The 27,868-nt window shown below is 38.3% G+C and overlaps 1 protein-coding gene across 4 annotated transcripts in view; it reads left to right on the top strand.

The window, feature by feature from the left end:
- Positions 1-27,868, top strand: part of ATRNL1 (attractin like 1) — a 718,480-nt gene that overhangs the window by 655,064 nt on the left and 35,548 nt on the right. Inside the window, exon 29 of one of the 4 annotated variants that reach the window (XM_073240352.1) lies at positions 22,788-22,917. The exons of the other annotated variants lie outside the window; for them this stretch is intronic. Coding sequence (XP_073096453.1) covers positions 22,788-22,843 — 56 coding nt within the window. The 3' untranslated portion in view covers positions 22,844-22,917. Of the gene's footprint in view, positions 1-22,787; positions 22,918-27,868 lie in introns of those variants that run through there. 4 annotated transcript variants of the gene reach the window in all.

Here is a 27,868-nt window from a genome sequence, read left to right as displayed (position 1 = left end):
AGAGCACCCTCTGGTTCATGGACACCTCTCTTTCTACCCACCCAGATCTGCAAGCACCTATTCACCCCTCTTGGACAGGGGATGCACATCTAGCTTACATGCTCTAGTGGGGAAATAGATGCCATTTCTTTCCATACTTCTCACTCCGTCTTAGGGCCATCCCTCACCAAAACTTTCTCCTTTTCTTTTAGAAAAGCAAAGTTGTGATGCATATGAGTGAGTTACAGCTATTAGGAGACAGCATGGTAATTATATCCTTATGTATAAACTTAACAGAAATGGATATGTATTTATACCAAAGGACTTGAACAGAAATGTTCAGAGCACCAAAATTGTAATAGCTAAAAGCTGGAAACAAGATAAACAGCCAAGAAAAGTAGAATGGATAAAGTGTCATATATTCATAACAGAAATAGTATACAGCAATGGAGTAAACTACTGCTACATCCAACATGCAGATGGATGCCACATAAGGTTGAACAAAAGAAGCCAGCCACAGAAAAGTATGTGCTGTATAATTCCATTTATGTAAAGTCTTTTTCAATGACAATCAATGGTGATAGGAGTCATTTACCTTTGAGAGGAGAGAGTCCAGGGAGTCTTCTAGGATTTCTGTATAGAGAGAACTAACATTGGAGGATGAATGTTCTGATCAAATGCAGGCCTTCTGCTGGGGTAAGGATCTCTGACTTGTTCAGAAATGCTTGCATCCTTCAGGTGTGGATGAAATCTTTTCATTCTCTCCACCCTGTGCCTGTGGCAGGGCACTGTAGGTCAGTGTGGGGAGTGACGTTTTACAGGAGCTTAGTGTCCACTCTGCTCACTGGAAGGAACCTGGTGGGTGATTCAGTAAATAAAATTCCGGGGGAAACAGTGCATTTAGATACACTCTGGAAACAGTACTGCTTGGCAGTACTGCTCTGGTAGCAGTGATACTAGAGCTGAGGAAAAAAGGGAACCAGCTGTCATAAACAAGCAAGAGAAAATAGCAGTTTCCATCTGGACCTTACCTTTATGTGGCCATTTTAGACAGCATCATTCCGAAATGGATTTGAAATTGTATTTTCTCTCATTCCTCTTTATATCTGGCCCAGTATTTCTTTTGGTAATCCATGCTTATGAAGCGCTTATAAGCAGAACCCTGGCCTATTTCCAAAGATGAGAGATATGACACACCAATTACCTATAGAAAGGTTTGAATTTGGGGTGCTCTTATTTCACCATGCAGAAGGTCTAAGCCTGCTCTCAGGAGGGCTGGCTCCTGCAAGTTCCAGTGACAGAAAACCCGCTCCCTCCACAGATCCCTTGGCTGACAGGAGATTCTCTGCAAACAACAACAACAGAAAGCATTAAGCTGCTTCTTCCTAATTGTGTCTCTCTCTAAATATCTAATTATCATTGAGAACAAATTGCATGTTACAGAGATGCTATTATGTGGAATCGTTAATCTGTTGGGCTCCTGCTTTTGAATTCCTGAGTTGGTGCTGCAGCTGCTGGAGCAAAAAATTTTGCCACCTGGACACTCCATTATGATTTCATATTTAAACGCAAAACTGCCGAAGAGAGGTGCTATTTGATGGACTAGGCTTCTTCCGGCATTTTGTGCTCAGATGTGCATCATGTCTGCAGCTTTTCCCTATTTCCCAGGTAGCTGGGAATATTGAATAATTGAGCATTTAGAGGGACAGAAATGCAAGGGAGCAATGGGACTAGAGGAATACAAATAAGGCGACAGTGGAATTAACATCCCTATTTTTTTTTTTATCAACACACAAAGGTCTGCAGCTTTTTGTGACATTTCTCAGGAACTACACCGGGATTTCCTTAATAAATGCTGATCCAAAAAGTACACATTCCCAAAGATTACCTGATAATTGCACCTACTGTAATATGCTTAAAGCTAATTAACATTCAGTCTTCCCTTTAGAGAATAGAAATTACCAGGTACTTATCCTATAATTACATCTTTGTGCACTCACTATTGTAATCCGTGGCATTAACTATATAATTAAATGATGAACAGTGACTGTATAAGTAGAGAGTACTTACGTAAAATGTGCCTTATCCAAAAAAAAATAAAAAATAAACAGATTCAAAGAATCATGTCTCATTGTAAATTCCATTGTTCTCAAATACTTTGTATAGCATGTCAAGAATTAATAATAACGCTGTTAGCTCTTTGGAGGTGGGAAGATGATAATACTGCCCCACCATCAGGATGAGGTCCATTGTAGTTCATCTCACCACCAAGAATGACTGGCACCGAGCAATTCTCACTGTGTTTTCTGGGTGCACATCAAGTGACAAGGACTTAGCAGTCATCTTACTAAGTATGCCTGTCGCTAAGCTGTTAAGTCCAATAGTTTTTTGTCAGATGCTTTGTGTAAGAATTCTTTTAAAAATAATGTTTTTATCTAATTTTAAAGCTAATATATATTTATTGTAGAAAGTTTGTAAAATATTGAAAAACACACAGAAGAAAATAGAATTCATTTATAATACCACGTTAGTGTTAACTTTGTGTCAGATGCTTCCAGTTTCTTTCCTAGATAAATCTCTTTCTATTTTGTGTGTGTGTGTGTATATAGATATAATGTATATAAAACATATATATATATAATACTGCAGTATGCTTTTTTAAAGCAGTGTATATGAACATGCTAGTGAAGCATTATTTCTCATCATATTTCCCATGATCCTATAATATTATGTAATATAGAAAACCCCTAACTTATTGAACCATTTTTAATGGACTTTTAAGTCATTTCCAGTTTTTCACCACTAATCTTTATTATTTTTCTCTTCACTGTGTGGGAGATCTCTAAAAGAATTTTTAAATGTTGTGTTTCCATGAAAGCATATCCTAGATTATCCATTCTAAAAAATAATTACCTTGTGACAGTTTCTGTGCCTAAGTTTGCATCTGTATTCATAGCGTGTCTACAGCCATGGTGTGTCTCTTTCATTGCTGTGGATTGATGAGAAAGGGCAGAGGTCAACTTAAACAGCAATGATCATAAACTTGATACTACCAAATGAAGCCAAAGACTTTAGAGTTTATAGGAAGTCCAAGTAGAGAAAAGTGGTGGCAGGGTTGTAACATAGGTATGTCAAACAAAAAATCCTGAAAAGTTGCTACCATATTCACAGAGCAAGCAGCAATCCAGTTTCAAGTAAGTATCATCAGTCTCCCTAAATGAATGCTGTCGATTTGAAATTTATTTGTTTTTCAGTAATTGTATTTAATTACTAGATTTGTTTTAAATTTGTTTGGGTAGTAATACTTACATAAGAGCTATTATAAAGAATTACTACCTAATTTCATATTTTCACACATTTAACCAACATAATAAAAATAATTTAAGTTGACATTGGGGCTTCTATAAGAACTCTTTTTTTAAAATGGATCCATACATTTTCTGTTTGGGTTGCTCTGTTCTCATAGCTGCATATTTATGCATATCTCTAGAATAAATTACTTCCTTAGGGAAATTTCCTAAACATAAATTACAGTCAGATGTAAACATTCCAAAGCTTTTGGTGTTTCTGTCAAACTTGAGTGCAGATTCTCCAAGTTACTTTTTCTCCTTTTAGTTTTACCTTCATTTGTAATATTTTTCACAGTGGTCCATATTTTAGTTGCCAAATATGTGTTGAGTACTTACCATGTGCAGGCATCATGCTTGCCCCTGGGCCTTCAAAGATGGAAGGACTTGGTCTCTACCCCAAAGGAGCCCCTCCACTAACAAGGAGGGGATGACATAAAACAGCAGCTCTCAAACATTTGTTTTAACTTTGAGAAATGACCAAGGATGCCAAAGAGCTTTTGTTTTTGTGGGTTACATCTAATGACATTTGCTATATTAGAAAATGGGCAATCTTTTAATGCCATATTCAGTTCTTATTCTGACTTTGAAGCTCATATTTTATCATTGTCCATACATACAATTGTTTTCCTTGAACTGGCAGGCATACTTTGTTCATTTTTTAGAAAATGTCTGCCATAAACTCAAGTCTGAATAACCATAATTTGGCAGTCATTGATTTAAGGAAAATAAAAAAGGTATCCCTTAGAAAAGATATAGCTGGTTCAGCTGGCAATTCAGTCACATGAGTGATTCACTTTCCTGGAAACAACCTTCATACATTGGCAACAGAAGGGCTGTCTGAGCACCTCTGTTTCATCACACGGGACATCAGAAAGACATGTACACAGCAGTCAAGATCCAGTGGATCAGAACAGTGTTATATGAAATTGGTGCTATTTTTTACCATGAGCATGTAGCAGAGGGAGGATACCTGCCTGCCATTTTTTTTGGTATAATTAATCTACAATTACATGAGCAACATTATGGTTACTAGACTCCCCCCTTATCAAGTCCCCCCCCCACATACCCCATTACAGTCACTGTCCATCAATGTAGTAAGATACTATAGAATCACTACTTATCTTCTCTGTGTTGTACCCCCTTCCCTGTGACCCCCACCCCCAAACCACTACATTATGTGTGCTAATCATAATGCCGCTTTTTCCCCTTTATCCCTCTCTTCCCTTCCCACCCACCCTCCCCAGTCCCTTTCCCTTTGGTAACTGCTAGCCCATTCTTGGGTTCTGTGATTCTGCTGCTGTTCTGTTCCTTCAGTTTTTTCTTTGTTCTTATACTCCACAGATGAGTGAAATCTTTTGATACTTGTCTTTTACCACCTGGCTTATTTCACTGAGCATAATCCCCTCTAGCTCCATCCATGTTATTGCAAATGGTAGGCTTTGTTTTCTTCTTATTCCTGAATAGTATTCCATTGTGTATATGTGCCACATCTTCTTTATCCATTCATCTACTGATGGACACTTAGGTTGCTTCCATATCTTGGCTATTGTAAATAGTGCTGCAATAAACATAGGGGGTGCATCTGTCTTTTTCAAACTGGGCTCCTGCATTCTTAGGGTAAATTCCTAGAAGTGGAATTCCTGGGTCAAATGGTATTTCTATTTTGAGTTTTTTTTAGGAACCTCCATACTGCTTTCCACAATGGTTGAACTAATTTACATTCCCACCTGCAGGAGGGTTCCCCTTTCTCCACATCCTCACCAACATTTCTTGTTGTTTGTCTTTTGGATGGTGGCCATCCTAACTGGTGTGAGGTGATATCTCATTGTGGTTTTAATTTGCATTTCACTTATGACTAGCAATGTGGAGCATCTTTTCATGTGTCTGTTGGCCATCTGAATTTCTTCTTTGGAGAAGTGTCTGTTCAGATCCTCTGCCCATTCTTTAATTGGATTATTTGATTTTTGTTTGTTGAGGAGTGTGAGCTCTTTATATATTTTGGATGTTAACCCTTTATTGGATCTGTCATTTATGAATATATTCTCCCATACTGTAGGATGTCTTTTTGTTCTATTAATGGTGTCCTTTGCTGTACAGAAACTTTCAGCTTGATATAGTCCCACCTGTTCATTTTTGCTTTTTTTCCCTTGCCCAGGGAGATATGTTCATGAAGAAGTTGGCAATGTTTATGTCCAAGAGATTTTTGCCTATGTTTTTTCCTAAGAGTTTTATGGTTTCATAATTTACATTCATGTGTTTGATCCATTTTGAATTTACTTTTGTGTATGGGGTTAGACAATGATCCAGTTTCATTCTCTTACATGTAGCTGTCCAGTTTTGCCAACACCAGCTATTGAAGAGGCTGTCATTTCCGAATTGTATATCCATGGCTCCTTTATTATATATTAATTGACCATATATATTTGGGTTAATATCTGGACTCTCTATTCTGTTCCACTGGTCTGTGGCTCTGTTCTTGTGCCAGTGCCAAATTGTCTTGATTACTGTGGCTTTGTAGTAGAGCTTCAAGTTGGGAAGTGAGATTGCCCCTGCTTTATTCTTCCTTCTCAGGATTGCTTTGGCTATTTGGAGTCTTTTGTGGTTCCATATGAATTTTAGAACTATTTGTTCCAGTTCATTGAAGAATGCTGTTGGTATTTTGATAGGGATTGCATTGAATCTGTAGATTGTTTAAGGCAAGATGGCCATTTTGACAATATTAATTCTTCCTAGCCAAGAGCATGGAATGAGTTTCCATTTGTTAGTGTCCTCTTTAATTTCTCTTAAGAGTGTCTTGTAGTTTTCAGGGTATAGGTCTTTCACTTCCTTGGTTAGGTTTATTCCTAGGTATTTTATTCTTTTTGATGCAATTGTAAATGGAATTGTTTTCCTGATTTCTCTTTCTGCTAGTTCATTGTTAGTGTATAGGAAAGCAACAGATCTCTGTATATTAATTTTGTATCCTGCAACTTTGCTGAATTCAGATACTAGTTGAAGTAGTTTTGGAGTGGAGTCTTTAGGGTTTTTTATGTATGATATCATATCATCTACAAATAATGACACTTTGACTTCTTTATGAATCTGGATGCCTTGTATTTCTTTGTTTTGTCTGATTGCCATGGCTAGGACATCCAATACTATGTTGAATAAAAGTGGGGAGAGTGGGCATCCCTGTCTTGTTCCCGATCTTAGGTGAAAAGCTTTCAGTTTCTCAATGTTAAAAATGATGTTGGCTGTGGGTTTGTCATATATGGCCTTTATTATGTTGCGGTACTTGCCCTCTATTCCCATTTAGTTGAGAGTTTTTATCATGAATGGAAGTTGAATTTTGTCAAATGCTTTTCTCAGCATCTATGGAGATGATCATGTGGTTTTTGTCCTTCTCTTTTTGTTGAAGTGGGGAATGATGTTGATGGATTTTTGAATGTTGTACCATCCTTGCATCCCTGGGATGAATCCCACTTGGTCATGGTGTATGATCCTTTTGATGTATTTTTGAATTTGGTTTGCTAATATTTTGTTGAGTGTTTTTGCATCTGTGTTCATCAGGGATACTGGTCTGTAATTTTCTTTTTTTTTTTGTTGGGTCTTTGCCTGGTTTTGGTATTAGAGTGATGATGGCTTCACAGAATGAGTTTGGGAGTATTCCCTCCTCTTCTATTTTTTGGAAAACTTTAAGGAGAATGGGTATTATGTCTTCTCTGTGTGTCTGGTAAAATTCAGCTGTGAATCCATCTGGCCTCAGGGTTTTGTTCTTGGGTAGTTTTTTGATTACCAATTCAATTTTGTTGATAGTCATTGGTCTGTTTAGAATTTCTTTTTGAATTTACTGAGGCTCTTTTTGTGGCCTATGTGATCTATTCTGGAAAATGTTCTATGTGCGCTTGAGAAGAATGTGTATCCTGCTGCTTTTGGGTGTAGCGTTCTGTAGATGTCTGTTAGGTCCATCTGTTCTAGTGTGTTGTTCAGTGTCCTTACTTATTTTCTGTCTCATTGATCTGTCCTTTGGAGTGAGTAGTGTGTTGAAGTCTCCTAAAATGAATGCATTGCATTCTATTTCCTTCTTTAATTCTGTTAGTATTTGTTTCACATATGTTGGTGCTCCTGTGTTGGGAGCATATATATTTATAATGATTATATCCTCTTTTTGTACTGTCCCCTTTATCATTATGTAATGTCTTTCTATATCTCTTGTTACTTTCTTTGTTTTGAAGTCTATTTTGTCTGATACAAGTACTGCAACACCTGCTCTATCTCCCTATTGTTTGCATGAAATATGTTTTTCCATCCCTTCACTTTTAATCTGTGTATGTCTTTGGGTTTGAGGTGAGTCTCTTGTAAGCAGCGTTTGGATGGGTCTTGCTTTTTTATCCATTCTATTACTCTGTGTCTTTTGATTGGTGCATTCAGTCCATTTACATTTAGGGTGATTATCTATAGATATGCACTTATTTCCATTGCAGGCTTTGGATTCATGGTTACCAAAGGTTCAAGGGTAGCTTCTTTACTATCTAACCATCTGATTTTAACTCACTTATCATGCTATTATAAACACAGTCTGATGATTCTTTATTTCTCTCCCTTCTTATTCTTCCTCCTCCACTCTTTATATGTTAGGTGTTTTATTCTGTACTCTTTTGTGTTTCCTTTGACTGCTTTTGTGGATAGTTGATTTTATTTTTTGCCTTTAGTTAGTATATGGTTGGTCTGTTTTCTTTGCTGTGATTTTATTTTCTCTGTGACATCTATTTAGCCTTATGAGTACTTCTATCTAGAGCAGTCCCTTTAAAATATCCTGTAGAGGTGGTTTGTGGGAGGCAAATTCCCTCAACTTTTGCTTATCTGGAAATTGTTTAATCCCTCCTTCATATTTAAGTGATAATCGTGCTGGATACAGTATTCTTGGTTCAAGGCCCTTCTGTTTCATTGCATTAAATATATCGTGCCATTCTCTTCTGGCCTGTAAGGTTTCTGTTGAGAAGTGTGATGATAGCCTGATGGGTTTTCCTTTGTAGGTGATCTTTTTTCTCTCTATGGCTGCCTTTAATACCTTGTCCTTTTCTTTGATCTTTGCCAATTTAATTATTATACGTCTTGGTGTTTTCCTCCTTGGGTCCCTTGTGTTGGGATATCTGTGGGCTTCCATGGTCTGAGAGACTATTTCCTTCCCCAGCTTCGGGAAGTTTTCTGCAATTATTTCTTCGAAGACACTTTCTATCCCTTTTTCTCTCTCTTCTTCTTCTGGTACCCCTATGATGCGAATATTGTTCCATTTGGATTGGTCACACAGTTCTTTTAATATTCTTTCATTTCTAGAGATCCTTTTATCTCTCTCTGCCTCAGCTTCTCTGTATTCCTGTTCTCTGGTTTCTGTTCCATTAACAGTTTCTTGCACCTCATCCAGTCTGCTCTTAAAACCTTCTATTCATTCTTTCATTTCTGCAATCTCCCTCCAGACTTCATCCCTTAGCTCTTGTTTATTTCTCTGTAGGTTCATCAGCATGGTTATGACTTTTATTTTTAATTCTTTTTCAGGAAGATTGGTTATATCTATCTCGCCAGACCCTCTCTCTAGGGTTGTTAGAGTGATTTTTTACTGGACCAGGTTCTTCTGCCTTTTCATGGCAATAGAAGTGATTGCCGGCTGTGGCATGTGTGTCAGCTGGGAGAATGAAGTGCCTTCCTGCTTGCTGGTCACCTTGCCCTTCTCCGCTGCCTGTGCTGGTTACCCGCACCCTGAGAAACAGTCTCTGGGTTAATCTGAGCTGCCTTGGGCAGGGCAGCCCTCTGGATAGCCTAAGGCACTGCGGCGGGTTATAGGTGCTCCGGGTGTGTACTCCTGCAAGAATGGTGGCCCTTCATGCCTTCTGGACCTTGATCCGGCTTCTGCTGCCTGTTCCAGGCAGCTGCGCATAGACAGAAGCCTCTGGGTCTGGCCCGGTTAGCTGCATGCTGGGAGAAGACTCTGTGTGGTTACTGTGGGCGGGGCTGCTCCCTGGCTGCTCTGCAGCAGTGGTGGGTCAGCCAGTTTGCTTGCAGTGCCAGCCTGGGGGAAACAAACGGCAGGCTGCTTATCACTGCAAGGGGCTTCAGAGCTGTGTTGCCACCCAGGGGGGCAGGGCACCTGAAGTTCCTTAAGATTCCCAGCTTGCTGGGCTGAGTGTGCTGGGACGATTTTGTCCACCTGTTATACCCTTGTCCCTTTAAGACTTTTAAAGTGCCCACTTTTCTTTTGTCCCAGGGGAACAGGCTGTGGGGACCTGCTCGCAGTCTCCATCTCGGATTTTACTTTTCTGTTTCTCTGATATCCAGTACACCATGCAGTGTGTGTCTGTGCTCCCGGTGCAGATTACTAGGGCTGGTTACTCAGCAGTCCTGTGCTTCCACTCCCTCCCCACTCCCCCATCTTCCCCATTGTCAGATGGCTAAATACTACCTGTCTTTCAAAATTGAACTAAAAGGATATCTCCTACATGTGATGTTTGCAGATAAGGATTTTCCTCCCACTGGTGAGCTGGGGTGGGGGGAGTGCTCAGGTCCCGGCTTTGTATCTGACCCTTTTCGTGAGATACTGAGTTCTCACAGATGTAGATGTAGCCTGGCTGTTGTACTGCATCTTCCGGTCTCTCTTTTAGGAATAGTTGTATTTGCTGTATTTTCAAATATATGTATGGTTTTGGGAGGAGATTTCTGCTGCCTTACTCATGCCGTCATCTTGAGCACCTCCTACCTGCCTGCCTTTTACAGTTTGGTGCCACCTCCTTGATTCAGCCAAAACTCCCACAGTTTTACCCAACATATCATTTGTACCATTAGTACAAGTATCTACACAATGAAAAAGGCAAATGTCTTAGTGTTATTTTGTTAAGTAATGTCTTCATACTATGAAAATTGTTCTGACCTCGTGACCCTCCAGAAGAACCTCTGAAGGCCATACTTTGAGAACCAGTGCTGTGGAGTGTGGTGGCTATGTGACAGATAGACACAGTGCTATGACAGCATAAGAAAGGAGTGCCTGAGTCTGCAGGGAGACCCCAGAAGAATTCACAACAAAGTAATGATTAAGCTGAAACTCAAAGAATTGCTTAAGGATTCACCATTTAAAACAAAAACTCTCAACTCTTAGCTCAATCATTTCTTCTTCAGGGAACTGCCGCTGGTCTCCCTAGTTAGATCCATTCCTTTTTTCAGTGATCTCATTTTTACCACTTACTCTCCTGCATATTTATCACAATTATAACACATTCTTTTTTGGGGCGTGTGTAATTTTTTGATTAATATCTGACTCCCTCATTAGACTGCAAGCTAGATTGGGGCAGAGAAAACACACTCTTTTTCCCACTATTTGACCTAGCTGAGTCTGACAGGTCATAGGTAGTGTTCTACAGTTCTTACCTCTCTGTCTTTGTTCATGAGTTGCTCTTCCTTGTGGAGTTCCTTTCTTCCCCATTGTCAGATGGCTAAATACTACCTGTCTTTCAAAATTGAACTAAAAGGATATCTCCTACATGTGATGTTTGCAGATAAAGTTCCCTTCAAATCCTTTCATATGGTAATTATTACCTTCTACAATAATGCATTTTTTCCCTTTCTGTATGAGTAGATGTAAGTAACCACTAGTTGCTGAAAAGATAAGCAAAAGTTTAATTTTCACTCACACCCAGTCCAATGGGTTAACTGAAGCACCTCTCCATTCAGTGATTCAAGGATTTAGATGCCCTACATTTTGTTGTTCTGTTTTCATAGCATGTGGCTTATAAGGCTGCCACAGGGCATGGCAATGCTTCCCCATCTCTTAAACGTCCTAACCCCAAAATGACACATCACTGCTACTAGAACTAGTAATCTGACCTCTCCAGAATGGATGAGACAGTGGAATATAGTCTTCCCATATGCCCAAGAAGGTGCGTAAAACCAGATAGGAATGAAGACGTAATCTGTACCAAACCTTAAACTCCTGAAAGAGAACAAAATCTAAGTCTGAGTCACCTTACAGAACACTGAAGTATTTGACCTTTCACATGCTTGGCAATTAATACAAATTGCTGGTTCAAGGAATAATTGAAGATTTCAGAAGATAGAAACAGGGAGATAAAACCGGAGAGAACCAGAAAGACAGGTACAGAACAAAACTAGCAGAAAACATTTCGGTCACAACCATTGCTGTTTGTTTCCAATACTGACACACAGTGGGGCAGTGCAGACTTACTTGACAGCATCCTGAGCCGTTTTTTGTGTATATTGTGGTTTCCTATGCAATAATAATAAAATGAAATTTTTCAAAATGTTTGGGTACTGAATAGTGTGGAAGGTGTTTTACATATATTGCCACACAGTAACTTCTTCAACAATTCTGCAATATAGTCATTCTTAGCTCAGAGCTTATGTGCCTTGTGCTAGGCCACACAGCTCAGAATTAGCTGTCTCAGGATGTGGGCTCAGATTTGCCAGACTCAAAAGCCTTTGTACTTAAACATGTTGCCTGAGTTTATTAAACATCTGGATATTTATCAAGCCTGAGAATGAGTACAGATAATATAATGGGATTAAGCTGCCCACTGTAGTCCCCATGATCTAACTTGGATAATAGACTCTGAGTGATCACTTGTACAATTTTGCCAAGAATATAGGCAAATTCCAGAGATTGTAAGTATCTGTATGGAGTTATATATTCTAAAGCCAAAGTGATATTCTTACAATTGGTCGATATTGTTTTGGGTAATATGTTTCTGGCATGAGATGGGGAGGGGATTTTCAGCTGAGATGATGGCCACAAAGTACCTTATCCTCTTTCCTCTCAGATATATGCAATCATTTATGTTTGCACAAATGAGACTAGTCTTCGGCTTTGTGCATAGCTTTATGTACAGTCGAAACACTAAATCTTGAAGTGTTCATCACAGGAAAGCCAGAGAAACCTTCATAAACCCTTTTATCATCGTTTCTGCACCCACATCGCTGTGGTTGGTAGCCGTGAAAGCACCCCAGGAAGACTGGCAGCCTGTGTGGTGTTAAGAGAGCGGAACCCATTAAGCACAGTCTGAGAAGTTGAAGGGTTCCATTTTTCACCAGCTTGAATATAGTTAATTTTTAAAAGTATTTATTGAACGCAAAGACATTTGATTGAGCTCTTGGTAATATGAATCTTTTTCTGCCACCCTCATTTATCACCTATTTTCATCGTATCTTTGTTAAAATGTGCAGTAATGGTGCTACATAAAGGGCCTTTGTGTGACTCACAGTGTAAGATTTTTTTTCTCAGATCATCTTTTGAAAATTGCTGTTTCTTATTATTTCAGATAATTTTTTTCCCAGTGCGCTAAGTTTACTGGCTATAGGAAAAGATTATTTCAAGAAATGTATACTTCCTATTTCCTTTATTAGCTTGTGTTATGATATGTTTGAGAGTTCATGAAGGACACTGTCAGGTTTGGAGAAGGAGCCAATAAACTTTAGGTACTAAGAAATATAGCTCCATAATGATGCTCCTCATATGCAGAGAGATTTTAACAGCTTAATGGTATCCTTTAGTATCTGACACCTTTGGTTTACAGATTTGCTCAATGGCCTGTTTGCCTCTGTGCCAAATTAGTGTTGAGGGAGGTTTCTGATAAGAATATTCAGCTTGGTTATTAGCTTGGTTGTCAAGTTGGAGGCAGTCCGTCTAGTTTGTCCCAGATGGTAGCTTTTATTGCTGATGCCAACTGGGGGCTCATGAATTGTCAAAGAAACTCCTATTTGGCTTTAAAAGTGCAAATCAAGGTGTGCAGGTGTGTGAGGGTACCTCCCACCCACAGCAAAATGGGTATTTTCTTTTGTAAAATGTGTCTATCTTCCCTGGGTAAAAATTCTTTCTAAAAATCATGTGTTCATCTTATTTTGAACAGATTCTTTGAATGGTAAATGAAAACTTACAATATATGAAATAGCATCCATTATTTTAAAAATACGGGTGGCCAAGGAAGAAAATTGAGAGTGAGGCTATTTATGGAAGAAGAAATTCAGGTCAGAAAGAAGAGAATGGAAGGTGGAGTGTCCCGGAAGTCCGGGGGAGGTGGGAGGGCCAAGTGTTACCTCTACATTGCCCAAGCGGTCAGCTTCACCCGGAAAAGGCTTGAGACTGCGCCTGCTGGCTTTGTCTTTCTCTTTTGAAATGCTGAGTTTGGCAAATTAATGAGGGGATACTTAATTATTTTCATGAAAAAACATGTGAACAATGTAGCAAGTTAAACTGTACATAAATAATGCCATATTTGGAGCAAAGGACAGAGTTTCCAGGTGAATAATCACAGATCTCCTGTCAGTTACTCTTCTCTCCTTGGATCCATTCATTAGATCGTTATTCCTCACTTTCTTCTATTTCAAAAGCATTCTCCAAATACTATAAGATCACTTAGTTCCTTGTTGTAGAGAATTTGTGTCCTCAAAATGAATGGGAGCTTTCAAATATCATAAGGAATGACAGGGTCTCTTTCCTTTAGTTTTGGCAATTAGATTATCTGGCTGCAATTCATTTAGCCTGATCAGGTAGGTTGGTAAATGTTTGTTTTTCTTTAATCAAACATACTGTTTTGCTGCATTGATCAGATAGTTTACATATCCTGAGTATTCTACAGTTTAAATAGGACGTTATTTGTTCAACTCAGTTCATTACAAATAGGTGGTACAGATGCTCACACATTTACTCACTGAATGATAGATGCAGGGTAAGAAAACACAAAGCAACTCCATTCTTAGGATGAGAGTAAAATCTTGTGAACCAAGACTCATTAATATGAATAAGGATAAGAGTGTACTTAAGGCTGCTGAAACCCTATCATAGGTTTTATTTGTTTTTTCTACTATATATTTATCCAGTTGGTTCTAGAATCAGGGCACATGACACTTCTTTTTTCCTCAGGATATTTCTTAAATTTCAAGACATTACAATGGTGGTTTCCATTAAGGCAAAATTTTGCGGTTTTTCTTTAAGAAATCTGCTAGACAGTGCAAACATAGCCTGTTACCATTCTCTGTTGAGGGAATATGGTAAAGTTTTGTATAAGGTGGCATTTACCCAATAAGGGGGAATTTCCAGTTTCCATAAGTGTAATGTAAAGATTCTTTAATTTCTCCTTGTAATTTAGACATCTCGTAATACATTTTCTGTGCTGTTTAGCTACCAGTAATTCCAATATGTACAGTAACTCTTAAGAGTTACTTTGATGTGACCCAGCATCATCAAAGTAATACCACTCTTTCTGTTGGCTTGTAGTAAGAATAGTGGATTCTAAGCTAGCAATGTTTCATGCTGGGAACACATATCTTGTCAGACTATGAGCTCACTGAAAGCAGACATAGCAAGTGTATCATTTAAACTGTACTGTGTGTTTATTTGGGAAGGAAGTAGATGGTGATTACAGAGGACTCAAATCCCTCTCAAGCCACCCATATTAATAAACCACTGCACTGCAGATTATACAATGGGTTGAAATTTTGATAGAAATCATTCATGATCAGGGAATACTTCGGTAGAGGAAATCCAGACAACTGGGAAAAGAAGAGAGATGGAGTTGTTCCACAAGCCTGTTTATGCCCCTGTGTTTGGAGTTATAATTCCAATTATATATGTCATTATAATTACATGATCTAATTAAATATTCTGTAAGCGATAAATGTTAGTTCAAAAAAATGGTTTCTATTGAACACTTTAGAAACATTTAGTCAAGACAAGTTGCTTGAAAAAATTGCTGTTGAATTCTATGTGGACATGTGTGTTATAAAAACCTAGGGAAGAAAATATTTCAGGAAGCAGAGCATGCTCGACTGTGTCGAAGTCCTCGAGAAGAGAAGAGAATAAAGAACATGAAAAAACCATAGATTGGTGCAGATCTTTGAATCTACAAACTTTGTGACTTTCAGCAATATATTTAACTCCTGGAGCATCTATCTACTGCTTCCATACAATTTAAATGATACCTAATTCAAAAGATTCATGGGTGGATAAAAGTAAATATAGATTGTGCAGCAGAAATTTTTTTCTTCTTATATCCCCTTTCTTCCAGGAAGGGTGAGTCCTGTCTAATTAGAAGATTTTGTGTTCTGCGAGGCATGCTGATGGATTAGCATAAGCACTTTTGAAGCAGGCCTGGGGAGCAGTGGGTCACCCCACTTCTAGAGCCTAGAGATCTGGCTGCTCCCAAGGGAGATTCAGGAGGCAGGAGCTGAGCAGCAGGGATGGCATGGGGAGTGGAAGGCCAGCGAATGGGATAGACCAATGGCATGGTATGACATGCGGCTCTTTCGCTAGAAACCCCTTCCAAAAGAAATTTTTCTAACTGAAATTTTAGAACTCACAGATGCTTGGTGTGGATCATTTTATGGTGTTAACCAAGTAAGGATCTTTGTTTCATGGTCAACATGACAAAGCATAGTTTCTCAAGAAAGCCAGAATTCAAGGACGTTCAAAACACCACTATAAACCCATGTTCAAGAATGAACAAAAACCTTTGGAAAGACATTAATTCCACAGGATGACCGAAGAGACAAGAAGAATACAGGGAAATTTCACCAAGACTTTAGGGTGCAAGGAAGCCCTGAGCGGACTCATGTGCTACAGATAAAGCCTAGTGCCTTGTACATAATCGATATGGAATCAGTGATGCTAATTAGCATGACCTTTAATGCACAGGAGGGGATTGGAGATGGTCCACTGTCCACTAAGTGGTTGGAGGAATGGGACTGAGATGATGGTTAGATTTCTCTGCTTTATAGGCCATGAAATTAACGACTGGAACAGAACTTTGGCATCATGTTGCTTTTCCTTAATTTTGCTGTTCTTTGGGAAGTCACATTGAGCTCTGTTCAGGACCTCGCTGCCCTTGTCACTGTTTATACAGTAAGCAATATTTTAGCTTCACCTCCACAAAATCTAAGAGCTTTGAAATTGGCTATAGACAGGTGCAATGGATATAAGGCAGTAGCACCTAAGGGAATTTTTATTCCTTCTCTAAAAGTACAAAGACATTTACCAGGCCTCTGCAAAATGCTGGAGTTGTAATATAAATGTCCTGGCAACCCAGAAAAAAAAATCCCAAGGAAAACTAGTTTTTGAAACTTCTACCAAGATATTGACCATTGTTGCATTGTTATAATGGTCAAGACTGTGTTCTTAGAAGAGAAATCTTTATCCTGTTTGTTTAAGTTAATAGAAAACCATGTGGTATCTGAGATGGTACCACATAACATTCCTGGACAGTGAGAGTGGAAATATCATTTCTTTTTGAATCCACCACAAATATCTAACTCCTTCTGTTTATACAAAAGCAACTGTAATGACTTTTGCTTCTGGCAGACTGAAATAACATGTGGGCCTGTGTAGAAACACTTGGAGTCTACAAAATAAGCTTTTAGTTTATCCCCTGGTAGTTAATTACTATACCTCTAGGTCAATTAAATGACTCCTAATCACTCAGTTGTAACTGTGGTTTCACTCACAAGCTGTGTATGGTAATTCTAGTTTACTTGTTTTCTTAAGTAAAACTCAAATTGCCGTGTGCATGAGATCCAGATAATGATCAAAACTGAAGTATGCCAAAGTGGGCTATGCAATTAAAACAGTTTCATCAAAAGCTTCTTATTTTAAATTGTTGTTATACTGTTAACGTGCTCTCAGTTCCTCCAAAGATCTTTTCTAAAAAATAAAATAAACGGAGCATTTTTATCTTTATAACTTTAGCACAGAGATTTGCGTGATCTGAAATTACACAGGAGGTGCGAAGTCCAAGGTGGTTGTGTGTATTGAAGGAACAACTCCACACCAGTCCACGGGGATACAGCCAGATTACCTGCAGGCATTCGCTGTAATTCAGTATTCTCTAACGCAGTGCATTCCCATCTGCCAAAAGCTCACTTTCCTAGCAGCAGTGGTCTGTGCTCATCCTGCTGTTGTGATGTGAATGAATTATTTCCAGCTGTGCGATCTCCCAACAAGACCTTATGATCACTTCCTCTCCGCTCTTGCCTATGGACTCCTCCATCTGAGAAATGCCCAGTGAAAGATCTGCCTGTCGCCACCACCCCACTCCCACCCCAGGAAAGCCACTATGCCTGCTTTGTACATCCAGCAAACACTTAGTGAGTGTCTACTGTATACTAGATACTGCTTTTTACCAAACAAATAGAAGGTGAATAAGACTCAAATCTTGTGCTCAAAAACTTTAATGTCCTATGAAGGAGACAGACATTTAGACAAGTAATTTACAGTATAGTTTGATGAGAACACTTAAATGAGATGCCCACAAGGTGCATGGACAAAAAGTAGAGGAAACACCCAATTGTATAAAAGGTGATGTGCGAAAGAGGAATCACAGAGGCCTTCACAGAAATGCTGGTGCTTGAACTCTGTCCAGAGAGATGTGAGAAATTTGTCAGTTAGATCAAACAGGGAGCATGGATGTCACCAGAAAGAGGAAAGAGCATGAGTAAAGGCAGAAAGGATGGCCGTATGTTTGCTGATTTGATCAACCAAGTGGCTGAGGAAGCCATAAGCCAACAAAAGGAATATAAGAGGGGAAACTGGCATCTATGTAAGGAGCTCAGTTAGCTTTCTCTGTATTATTGCCACTATCACTGTCATCATTACCATCATCAAACCATGTCTCCCTAATCCACTGCCTTTTAATTCATTCAGCAGACTGATAAAGCCATGGTGGCCATTCTAAATGGATCCCATGGTATGTTGTCTTCTCAATGGGTAATGTCTACTCTTGACTATTATTCTGCCCATATTGTACATTTAAATTATAAAGTAACTCATGACCCACAAGTTGGAAAGTTTAAGTTAATGAATTATCACAAAATAACTTTACCTAAACTGTTTTAAGGATACCCCATAAAAAGTGCTACATCCACATGGTTTGGTAGGCAAATTGCTTTAAACCTTCAAGAAATAAGTACTTCTAATGCTAATTAAACTTTCAGAGCATAGAGAAGTAAATGCTTTTCTGAAGCAAGTATGATAATAATGCAAAACTTAACAAAGAATGCACAGTTAAAGAATACCTTGATGAAAGGGTTATACCGTTTATTTAAAACAATAAGGGTATAGAAAATCTAGTAAAAGCCTGAAAAGATAACAATGAAAAGAATAATGGAAAAAGAATAATTATTATAGATATTGAAAGTTATAGGAATTGAAATAATGTGTGGCTTAGACTAAATGTACATGTAAGTAAAATAAAAGATAAATAAATATACACAATATATATGGTAATTTGATGTCATAATAAAAAATATTAAGTGGACAAAGGATGATTTTTCAATAACAGTATTGAGACAGTTGGTAGATACTCTCCCAAAAAATGTGAATTCAAACATTACTCCTTACATTAAAATAAGCTCCAGAAGGATACAATAATGTACTACAAAAAGACACATGCAAATATATCAAATAAAACTATAAGTAACGTTTTTAACAACTTTTAACTAGGAGGACCCTTAAAGCAAAAGACTGACTGTGAGTACGATACAGACACATAAATTCTATAATCAAAGCCACAGGGAAAGACTAAAATCCAAATGGCAAACTTCAGGACACTTATAAGGGTTAATATTCCTAACATAAGGAGCCCTGATTAATTAATCTAGAAACAAATGTGCCAGTAGGTAACTAGGCCAAGGAAGTGAAGAGGCAATTGACACATAAACCAAAAAAGGAAATAGGTATGGTCCATAAAAATGTGAAAACGTTGCTAATAATTTTAAAATGTAAGTTGTAACTATAATAAATGATCATTTGTGACCTATTAGATGGGCAAAGAAAAAACAACTTCATAATATTCCATCTAAAGAAAAAGGCATGCTCACTGGTGGGGAATAATTTGACAATATTTATCAAAAGTGGAATGTATTTTATCAATCTCTCTTAGGAATTAAAGATACTTGAACAAGTATTTAAAAGCATATTTGGGGCTGTTTATTTATAATTTTATATAGTAGTCATGTTAGAAATATCCTTAATATCATTCAGCAGTAGATACAGTTTATCTAGGCAGGCATAAAAAGCTTAAATGTCTTGATGGATCATGGCAACAGTAAAGGAGGAAAGTGGATCAGGTGTGAGACGATAGGGAATGATGGAAACTATAGAGAACCAGACAGCATTGACATTTTCAAGGGGACAGTCACTCTCAGCTTTAACTAATTGCTGCCATGAGAAAATGCTGATTCAGGCTGCCAGGTTTTCCAGTATTTCTGAAAGAGAAGCTGGAAATTGCATTTGAAGTCAGATTATAGAAGGAAATACCATGTGCATCATGTATAAACATGCCAAATTTGAATTCTAAAATGCCAGTTTGTACCACCTGATTTATACAGTGAAATACTATACAACCATCATTGTGGTAAATTGTTCCGTTGCCCCCATATTTGCTTTCCCTTCCCTGAGATTTTATATATCTCATCCTCTGCTGTGTACGTGGAAGTGCCTCCCATGGGGGTAGCATACTTTCTTCCCTCCCCTATTAATGTCAGGCTCAGCCCTGTCTCACTTTGACCAAACAAATATGCGTGGAGATGACATACACCACGGGCAAGAAACCTGAAGAGCTGTTATGTCTCCACCCACCTTCCTTCTGCTTCTGCCCTATACAGGGCTACGTAATCCTGACATGAGATGACGTGTAAAGCAGAGACAGCAGGTAATTCCCAACCCCAGACATGCCATGTACATATAAGAACTAAATATCTGTAGTTACAAGCCATCAAACTATTGGGGTTGTTATGGCAGCAAAACTGAATTAAACTATGAAGAACTCTGACAGTTTTCATTGACATGGAAAGAGCTCTACAATGTGTTATTCAGTGAAAAAAAACACAAAACAGCAGAGCAGAATGCAGAATATGAAACTCTGTATGTAAAAATGTGCTTACTAATATACCTCCATGTAAATAAATGTATTAAGGAAAAGTCTGGAAGTTATGCAAAAATTGTTGATGGTGATTATCTTGAGATTTGGAACTTTGGACAGTTTTTATTTTTTGTTTTTGTATTTTCCTGTATTTTTTATCTTCTCTAACAAATCATCTTTGTCAAAAGAAAATAATTACTATTTTAACATGCTTGATAGTTGAAAGAAGCTCCAGAGGCACATAGAGCAAGCATTACAAGATAATCCTGTTAGGAGAATTTTCCCCCTCAAAAAAGTAAGGATCTGTCTTCTCATGAAAACTTGATTGTAGAGCCCAAATGGGCCAAGGCACTCCCAAACAAAACCGGAGTACAAAGATTTCCTTATCAGGATTTCAAGAATTATTATAAAGCTACAGTAATTAAGGCATGTGGTTTTAGCATCATACAGATATATGAACCATTCAAAAAAAGTGGAGGGTCTACACAGAAACTTGGTTCATGACAATGTCGGCACTGTAGACCAGTGGGAAAGGAACTGGAAATTCCTTTGTGTTGGAAAGTCGATTGTCCATATTTAAAAAAATAAAATTGGGCCCCTACCTCACATCGTAACTCAAAATTAAGGCCACATGGCTTCCACATTTTTATATGAAAAGTAATATAAAACATGTAGCAGACAAGTCTGCAAAAGTTTTTAATGACTTTAGAAGAAGGGAAGGATTTCCTTAATATAAAAAGCTCAAATCAAGAAAAAAATGATTAATTCAACTATGTCAGAGAACTTCTGATCCTCAAAAGACTTCATTGAAAACTGAAAGCATAAACTACAAAGCAGAAGATATTCAAAATACCTGTAACTGGCACTGTAATATTTAGTAATTTTTCAGCGCTTATTATGTGCTAGACAGTATGCTCAGTACTTTACATATATTAATATATATAATTTCATTTTTACAGCTACCTTGTGAAATAAGTAGTATTGTCATCCCCACTTTATAGATAGTGAGGAGGCACAGAGAAGTTAGGAAACTTGCTTAAGTCCACAGATTAAGTGATAGAACTGGGCTTTGAACCCAGCAGACAGAGTGGCTTCAATGTCTGTCCTTTTAACCACTTCAGCACTGCATTATATTGCCTCAGCTACATTAAATAAAGGTTGGTAACCCAAAATATATAAAGAACACCTACAAATCAATAACAAAAAGACTAACAATGCAATAAAAAAGGGCAAAAGATTTAACAGAATAGGAAGTATGAGTGGTCAGTAAACATATGATAAGTGCTCAATTTCACTAGTAATCAGTGAAATGCAGATTAGAACTACAAAGAGTTATAATTGCACGTCCACCTGATTGGCAAGGATGGGAAGTTTGCCAGTATAAAATAATGGCAAGGATATGGATTCTGCACTACTGGAGGGATTGTAAATTGATAGATGTATTAAAGTCATCCTCATAAGTTAGTTAATTGGTATTTTGGTCCTAATATCTAAAGTTTTTATGAAAAAAAATCCAATTTTTAGGCCATATTTTTCTTTAGCATAATATTTTAACATGGACACATAAAATAGTTCCATTAAAAATAGAAGCAAATATGTTTCAATTTATAAAATATGTACATGGAGTTTATTAAGTGGCTTATAAAATATAAAATTAGTCTTTAAATATTGCTGGAAAATTGAGACTCAAGTCTCTATTAAGATGATACATATTTGAGTGAAAAAAAATGATTTTGACTTGTTCTTCAGAGCCTATTTAAGGAGGATTTTCATACCAACTTGGAGTGGTTGACAAACTAAAATGATAACTATTCACTGATTGCAGGTGTAGGGGAGGAAAACTTTTCCTTTCTTCCATTCTAGGTTTTTTTGACTGATCTAAAAATTGACATAATACCGATTAAGAAAAGCAAACTTAGTTTTGTATGTATTAGAGCTCATAAAAAAAGGAGACTCAAAGAGGTGATCAAAGCAGGTGGTTTTTATATCTTTCAGACAAAAAAAACAGTAAGTGTGTGAAGAGTTGACAAGATAAAGAAGTCAGGGCTTGGAGAAGCGAATTAATGAAGCGACAAGGCTTGTTTATACAGCTTTCTCAGCCCTGAATGAGACCCTCTACCCTCCAGGCGCAGGGAGGGACCCTTCCCGTGGGGAATTTATTTCCCGCCTTCAGGGGGCCAGAAGAGGGCCAGAGAGTCCTTTTTGCACTGGCTGTGTAAGTAACTTTAATTCAAAATAATCAATATGCTAAAGTGGCATATTTTGGGGAGGCCTGCCCTGAATGCCATCACAGAGTTTTCATCATTTAATCTGGTGCCCTTTGCCTCATTTCTCACTGTTCCTTGTATGATATTTATCTTAAAATATTGAATCAGCAAGGGAAGTGTCAGAAGATTACAGCTCAGTTCATCTCAAACCTGTGCATATTTTTACACTGACCTGCAAAACAGTCTTAGTGATGTTATTATAAAAAGGCCAGAGAGAAGAATTGGGAGGAAAAAAAAGAAACAACCATGCCGTTCTAGAAGGCTTCCTGACATCAGTTCTTTGAACAATCATTTTTGACTAGGCGGGAGTTATAGGAAGAACAGCCCTCAATCCCTCCATCCAGTCCTGCAGAATTAAGTCCTGGAGGCAGCTCCTGTCCAGTGCGCTTGAGGTACTGATCTGTGAGAGATCCCAGTGCCAGCAGCCTATGGGGCCCACAGTATAATAATAAGGTAAATAATGTTTTCTTTTCCACATCTGCATGCTGAGATTGTTTTGGAGATCTTTCAACTTAACTCATTAAAATCAAGTTGTACCAGCCTTCGTTTTAATAAGATTCTAATCTCAAAGTCTATCCTTCTCATCAATGACTTTATACTGTTAATTGCTTTCTTGTCCTCCATTAAATTGCGGTTGCAATTGCTTCTTCTTAACAGGCGCTTTGTGCTTTGTATTCTGCCCCATGCTCTGCAGACACACTTAGTAACATCATCTTCCTAAAGAACAAAATTACATATTATCCCTTTAATCTTGATGTACTTTTTTATGTATTTGGTTCCTAGCTAGTGTCCAACCAAGAAGCTACATATTATCTTCTTTTAAAAGAAAGTGTTGTTTTTTTTTAAAGCAGCATAATATGGCCAGAATTTATTTCTAGATGGAACTCACATAGTGCATTCATTTATTGTTTTATAGGACCAATTAAAAAGACAAAGGGGTCTAGTCTCCCCTTGATCCACAAGAGCAACTTCCATTAACATTAATGGAAGGGAAACACTTGCATGAAGATGAGAGGAGCAATCATATTAGAAAGTGAAAAAAAACAGAATCTAGAATGGATGTCTCCACTTTTTTCATGTCTCCAACCATTCAATTCACAAATGTGTCCCCCCCCCCCTACACTCTCTGCTTGTTTGTGTATTAAAGAAAATCAGTGAATAATTTTGAGGCAGTTTCTTCCTTCCCAAATTAGTCGAATGTGAATTTGTTATTTTAACACAAATGATACAACTTGCAGAAAGAATTCAGTAATGCAAAGCAGTCAGGGATCTGACAGGTTTCTGCTGCAGCAGAGTCCTGGGAGACCTGCTTTCGGAGGCGGAGGTGAAAATAGAAATTGGTTACCTGAAGAACTCTGTACACGGAAGCTGGATTTTCAAGGGTGACAGGCTGTTCATGTCAAGCTTATCCTTTGACACATCTTGCCTGAAATCTATCAGAATCTGGAAACTGCTTCTGACTTTTCACTGTAGCCTCTGAATCTGTGATCCTTTTGGTGCTCTTGTGTATTTTATGAACGTCTTAAATTTTAAAATGACATCATCTGACACGAATTGAGGAAGTTTTTCTTTTATCATTCCATTTTTTTTTGTTGTTTAATTGCTTCAGGGGTATTTAAAGTGTGACTAGCTCCCATGCTATCATCTTTTCTTAAAAAATGCTGACACATTCATTTTGCATCTGGTGAATGTTGAGTGCAAATTAGATTTTAACCTTTGAAAATGTGCTTCAAAGTTACAAGCAGTCTTCTGCACAACAGTCTTCTCGTTGGCATCTTTCTGTCTGTCCTCCATTTCTGTGGCCTGGACTTTCACTTGCTACAAAAATCAGGCTCAGTGGTATCATTTTCTGCCTCCAATCTCTGCCTTCCCCTGACTGCTTAGCACTACCCCTAGAATGTTCTTACTATTCATACTGACCTGGAAAATGCTTCTGAGATGTTTCCTACTTTAATTGCTTCCTTTCTGAACTATTGACAAATTCCCTGCTTCACAATATTACCTACATCTTTCTTTGGAGCCATGGAGATCCAACTCTTCAGCCAGTTCCAATGTTTTTTAGCTTAAAATGTGACTGTATCCCAGTCCTCTTTACTTGGCATTATGAAGTGGTTTGTGTGAGGTATCAATGGAACCAGGGGTGAGGGGAGGTGGAGACTACAAGAGGGAGGTCCCATGGGCATTTCATTTTTAAAAAATGATTTCATGCCCCCTACACACCTCAGTGCTTGTTGAGGTCATCTGAGAAGCTGACACCAAGATGAGATTACATGTGCTTTATTGGGGGAAATGCCTGGAAGGGCTCAGGGAAGAAGCATGAGCCTCTGACTGGGGTGGAGGTCTGATACCTGCGGAAGGAGGGCAGGGAGGAGGGATGACTGGGTAGGCATGGTGCAGCTCTAAGAAACTTTTAGACAGGCCAATAGGAAAGTCCTGAGGACAGTCCCCTGCTAGGGAAGTGCCACATCAGGCAGGAACGGGGCTGCACAATACTCTCACCATGCCCCTCCATGGCTGGGCATCACCCAGAGAAGCCTGGCACCAATGAACATGGTGCCGGACCCAGAGGGGTGGCCGTTGGGCCATCAGGTCACTGTGCAGGAGATCTGACTGGCCACCTTTTTAAGCCACTGCACCCAGCTTTTTGTTTTCCCACTTGCTCAGAGGCTGTTGCCCTCAGGAGAAGATCTCAGCAAACTCTCAGGGCAGTGTGCTCGCCCTGGCTGTCCTGGGGCTACCTTCTGCCCCTCTGGGAACCGCGGACTCACTGATGGGCAGTGTGGTTCCTCCCTCTCCCCCAAAGCTCAGAAATTGACGAGAACCATGCATCAACTAAACTAGTAACAAGGCTATGCTAAAGCCAAGGCTGAAAATGCATTTCCTCTTTTCCACTCCAAATTATGTAAAGCCATGTTTCCAACAGAGCACCTAACAGGTTGTAGAAATCAAGCACCACTAAGATACTCTGGTGACAGATTGCCAACATAAGATCCCCAAGTTTGAATATAAACCCACCGTGATTTTCAAATTTCAAAGTCCAAGTAGAGTCTGCAGTCAGGTTCTTTGCCCTAATGAATAATTTTTTTAAAAAAATCCAAAATTCATTCTCTTAAATTCCTTGCATTGCTTAGTGCCAGCTGGTGGGGTTCTTTTTACCAAGGGGAGTTAGGGTTTCTTTAGCAGCTTCCTTCTCGATGTCCATCACTGGGATAGATACAGTTCCCTCAGTGCTTCATAAACACAGCCTAATTTTTGGAGGGTGCAGGAAGTTCATAGGAACCTCATGTTTATTTACAACCCTAATCTGACATTACCCAACCTAGAAAGAGACCTGGTCCCCAGCCCTTGAAGTGATTATCCCAGTGTCCAGGGTCACCTAAACCATAGCAGAGGTTCAGTGGGCAATGAGTGGGGGAGGATAGATGAAGAAAATCTTGGTTATAGTTTTCCAAGGATGCCAGTCAGTCTATGCCTGATGCCCAGAACCTATGACCTGTGAGTAGAAATTCTACTGGGAAAAATCTCTCCATGGAGGCTAATTAGGCCCTATGCATTTATGTCTATGGGGGAAAATCCATCAGTGTAAATGTGCCTCTCCAGTAAATGTTCTTGACCTGGTACTTTTCTTTCAAAACATATCTTGAGGCCGAGAACATGTCTGTCATCCTTTAAGGCATCTGGCACCATTCCTAACATATAAAAGGGGCTTGATAAATAATTGTTGTAATAAAATAGAATTTAGTACAATTTAATTCCTCCTCCTGTCATTCAACCTTCTATATAACCTTAGTTGAAGAATAGCCTGGCTTACAAGATGACCTGTTAAAAGTATGTTATAATTACCATGTGATTCAGGATTTTCTAAATACTATACAACAAAAAGTAAAAGAGAAATAAATCAGGCTCTGGGACCAGTATGATTGTAACTATTGTCCATAAGTTCTGATTTTAGATTTTATGTTCATCACTATAGCCACATTACTTTCATTGCTGGACTTTATGACAAATAGATGTTTATTGTTATAACTATACAAAAGTTATAAATATAACATATTTATACTAATAAAATAATGCACTTAACATTATGTATGCTTTTTTAAAGCTAGGTTTCTACTCAGAAACTTTCAAAACCACTGGTTCAGCAACAGTAAAATTGGCTTTGAACTTAAGTGTTTTATCTACATTCAAGTTCTTCTCTACCTTAACATATTTGAGATTCAGTGACCTCTTTTGTAATGAGAGTGATTATACATATCTCAAAGTCTATTGCAAGATTCAGAGAGTTAAATAAAATCTTAAAAGCCCCTGGCACAGAGCAGGATCTCTATGTGCCTCTATACAAAGCAATCATAATTAAATACTCAGGATGGCAAACAAAATAGGGACTTAATAAATGTTTTGATTAGTTTTATTTTCAATATTTGGAGATACTATGGCTATTATAATTTCAACTATAATGTCAGAAATCAGTTTTCACTATTAAAATTACAACATTTATATAAATTTTCATATTACTTTGTTTATATCTCTGTTCTAGCACATGCTTCCCACTAGAATTTCAGTGCCTTTAGGATAGGGATTGTGTTTTAGTCTTCATGTAGTTGAACTCAGTTCTGTAAATACTTATATTTAAATTCAGGAAACACATGTGTAAACTTATTATGTACCAGTTTCTGTTGCAAGTACTTTGTAAATATTAACACACTTATTCGTCATAATCCTCTGAGGTAACTACTACTTTGACCTCCATTTCATGGATGAGGAATCTGAGGCATGGGGAGCTGAAGGGACCCAGTGAAAGTCACCCAGCTTAAGTGAGCAGTAGAACCAGACCTGGAGCCCGACGCCACCTGGTTTTAAGTCCACCTCTCAATCCTCACATCATGCTGCCTCCCGCTAATGAAAGGGATCGTATCACAGAAAGGAAGTTGCAGTAGCAAGCCGGCTGAATCAGTGATAATTCAATGCGAGAATGTGAATTTTGGTTTCCGTAGTAACCTTAACTCTTCCCTCTTGGTACGTGTGTATTATAACAGAAACATAGTTGAGCCTTGGTAGTTGTATGCATGGTAGTGTCAAGGCACAATAGGACCCTTTTATCCATCAGTGCTGCAAGCACCATGCCGTGGGCCTATGAAAGTATTTAAAAACCGCAACAAAATTTTTATCCTGAAATAAGAGAACTACAAAATTGAAATTAAGGAGTATCTACAAAATGAGATATAATACCAACTTTATTAATTGTTGCATTTAGTATTCAAAAGCATTTCAGTATACTTTCAAACAACCTGTAGGTTTAATTTGCTCCCTGCTTTAAAATTCCTGAGTAAGCTGAATCATCACTGAATCATCATAACCAATCATACATAAGATACTTAAAATA

This window comes from Manis javanica, chromosome 7 (genome assembly GCF_040802235.1).
Source record: "Manis javanica isolate MJ-LG chromosome 7, MJ_LKY, whole genome shotgun sequence".
Taxonomy (NCBI): Eukaryota; Metazoa; Chordata; class Mammalia; order Pholidota; family Manidae; genus Manis; species Manis javanica.
This window is presented reverse-complemented; position numbering and strand designations above follow the sequence as displayed.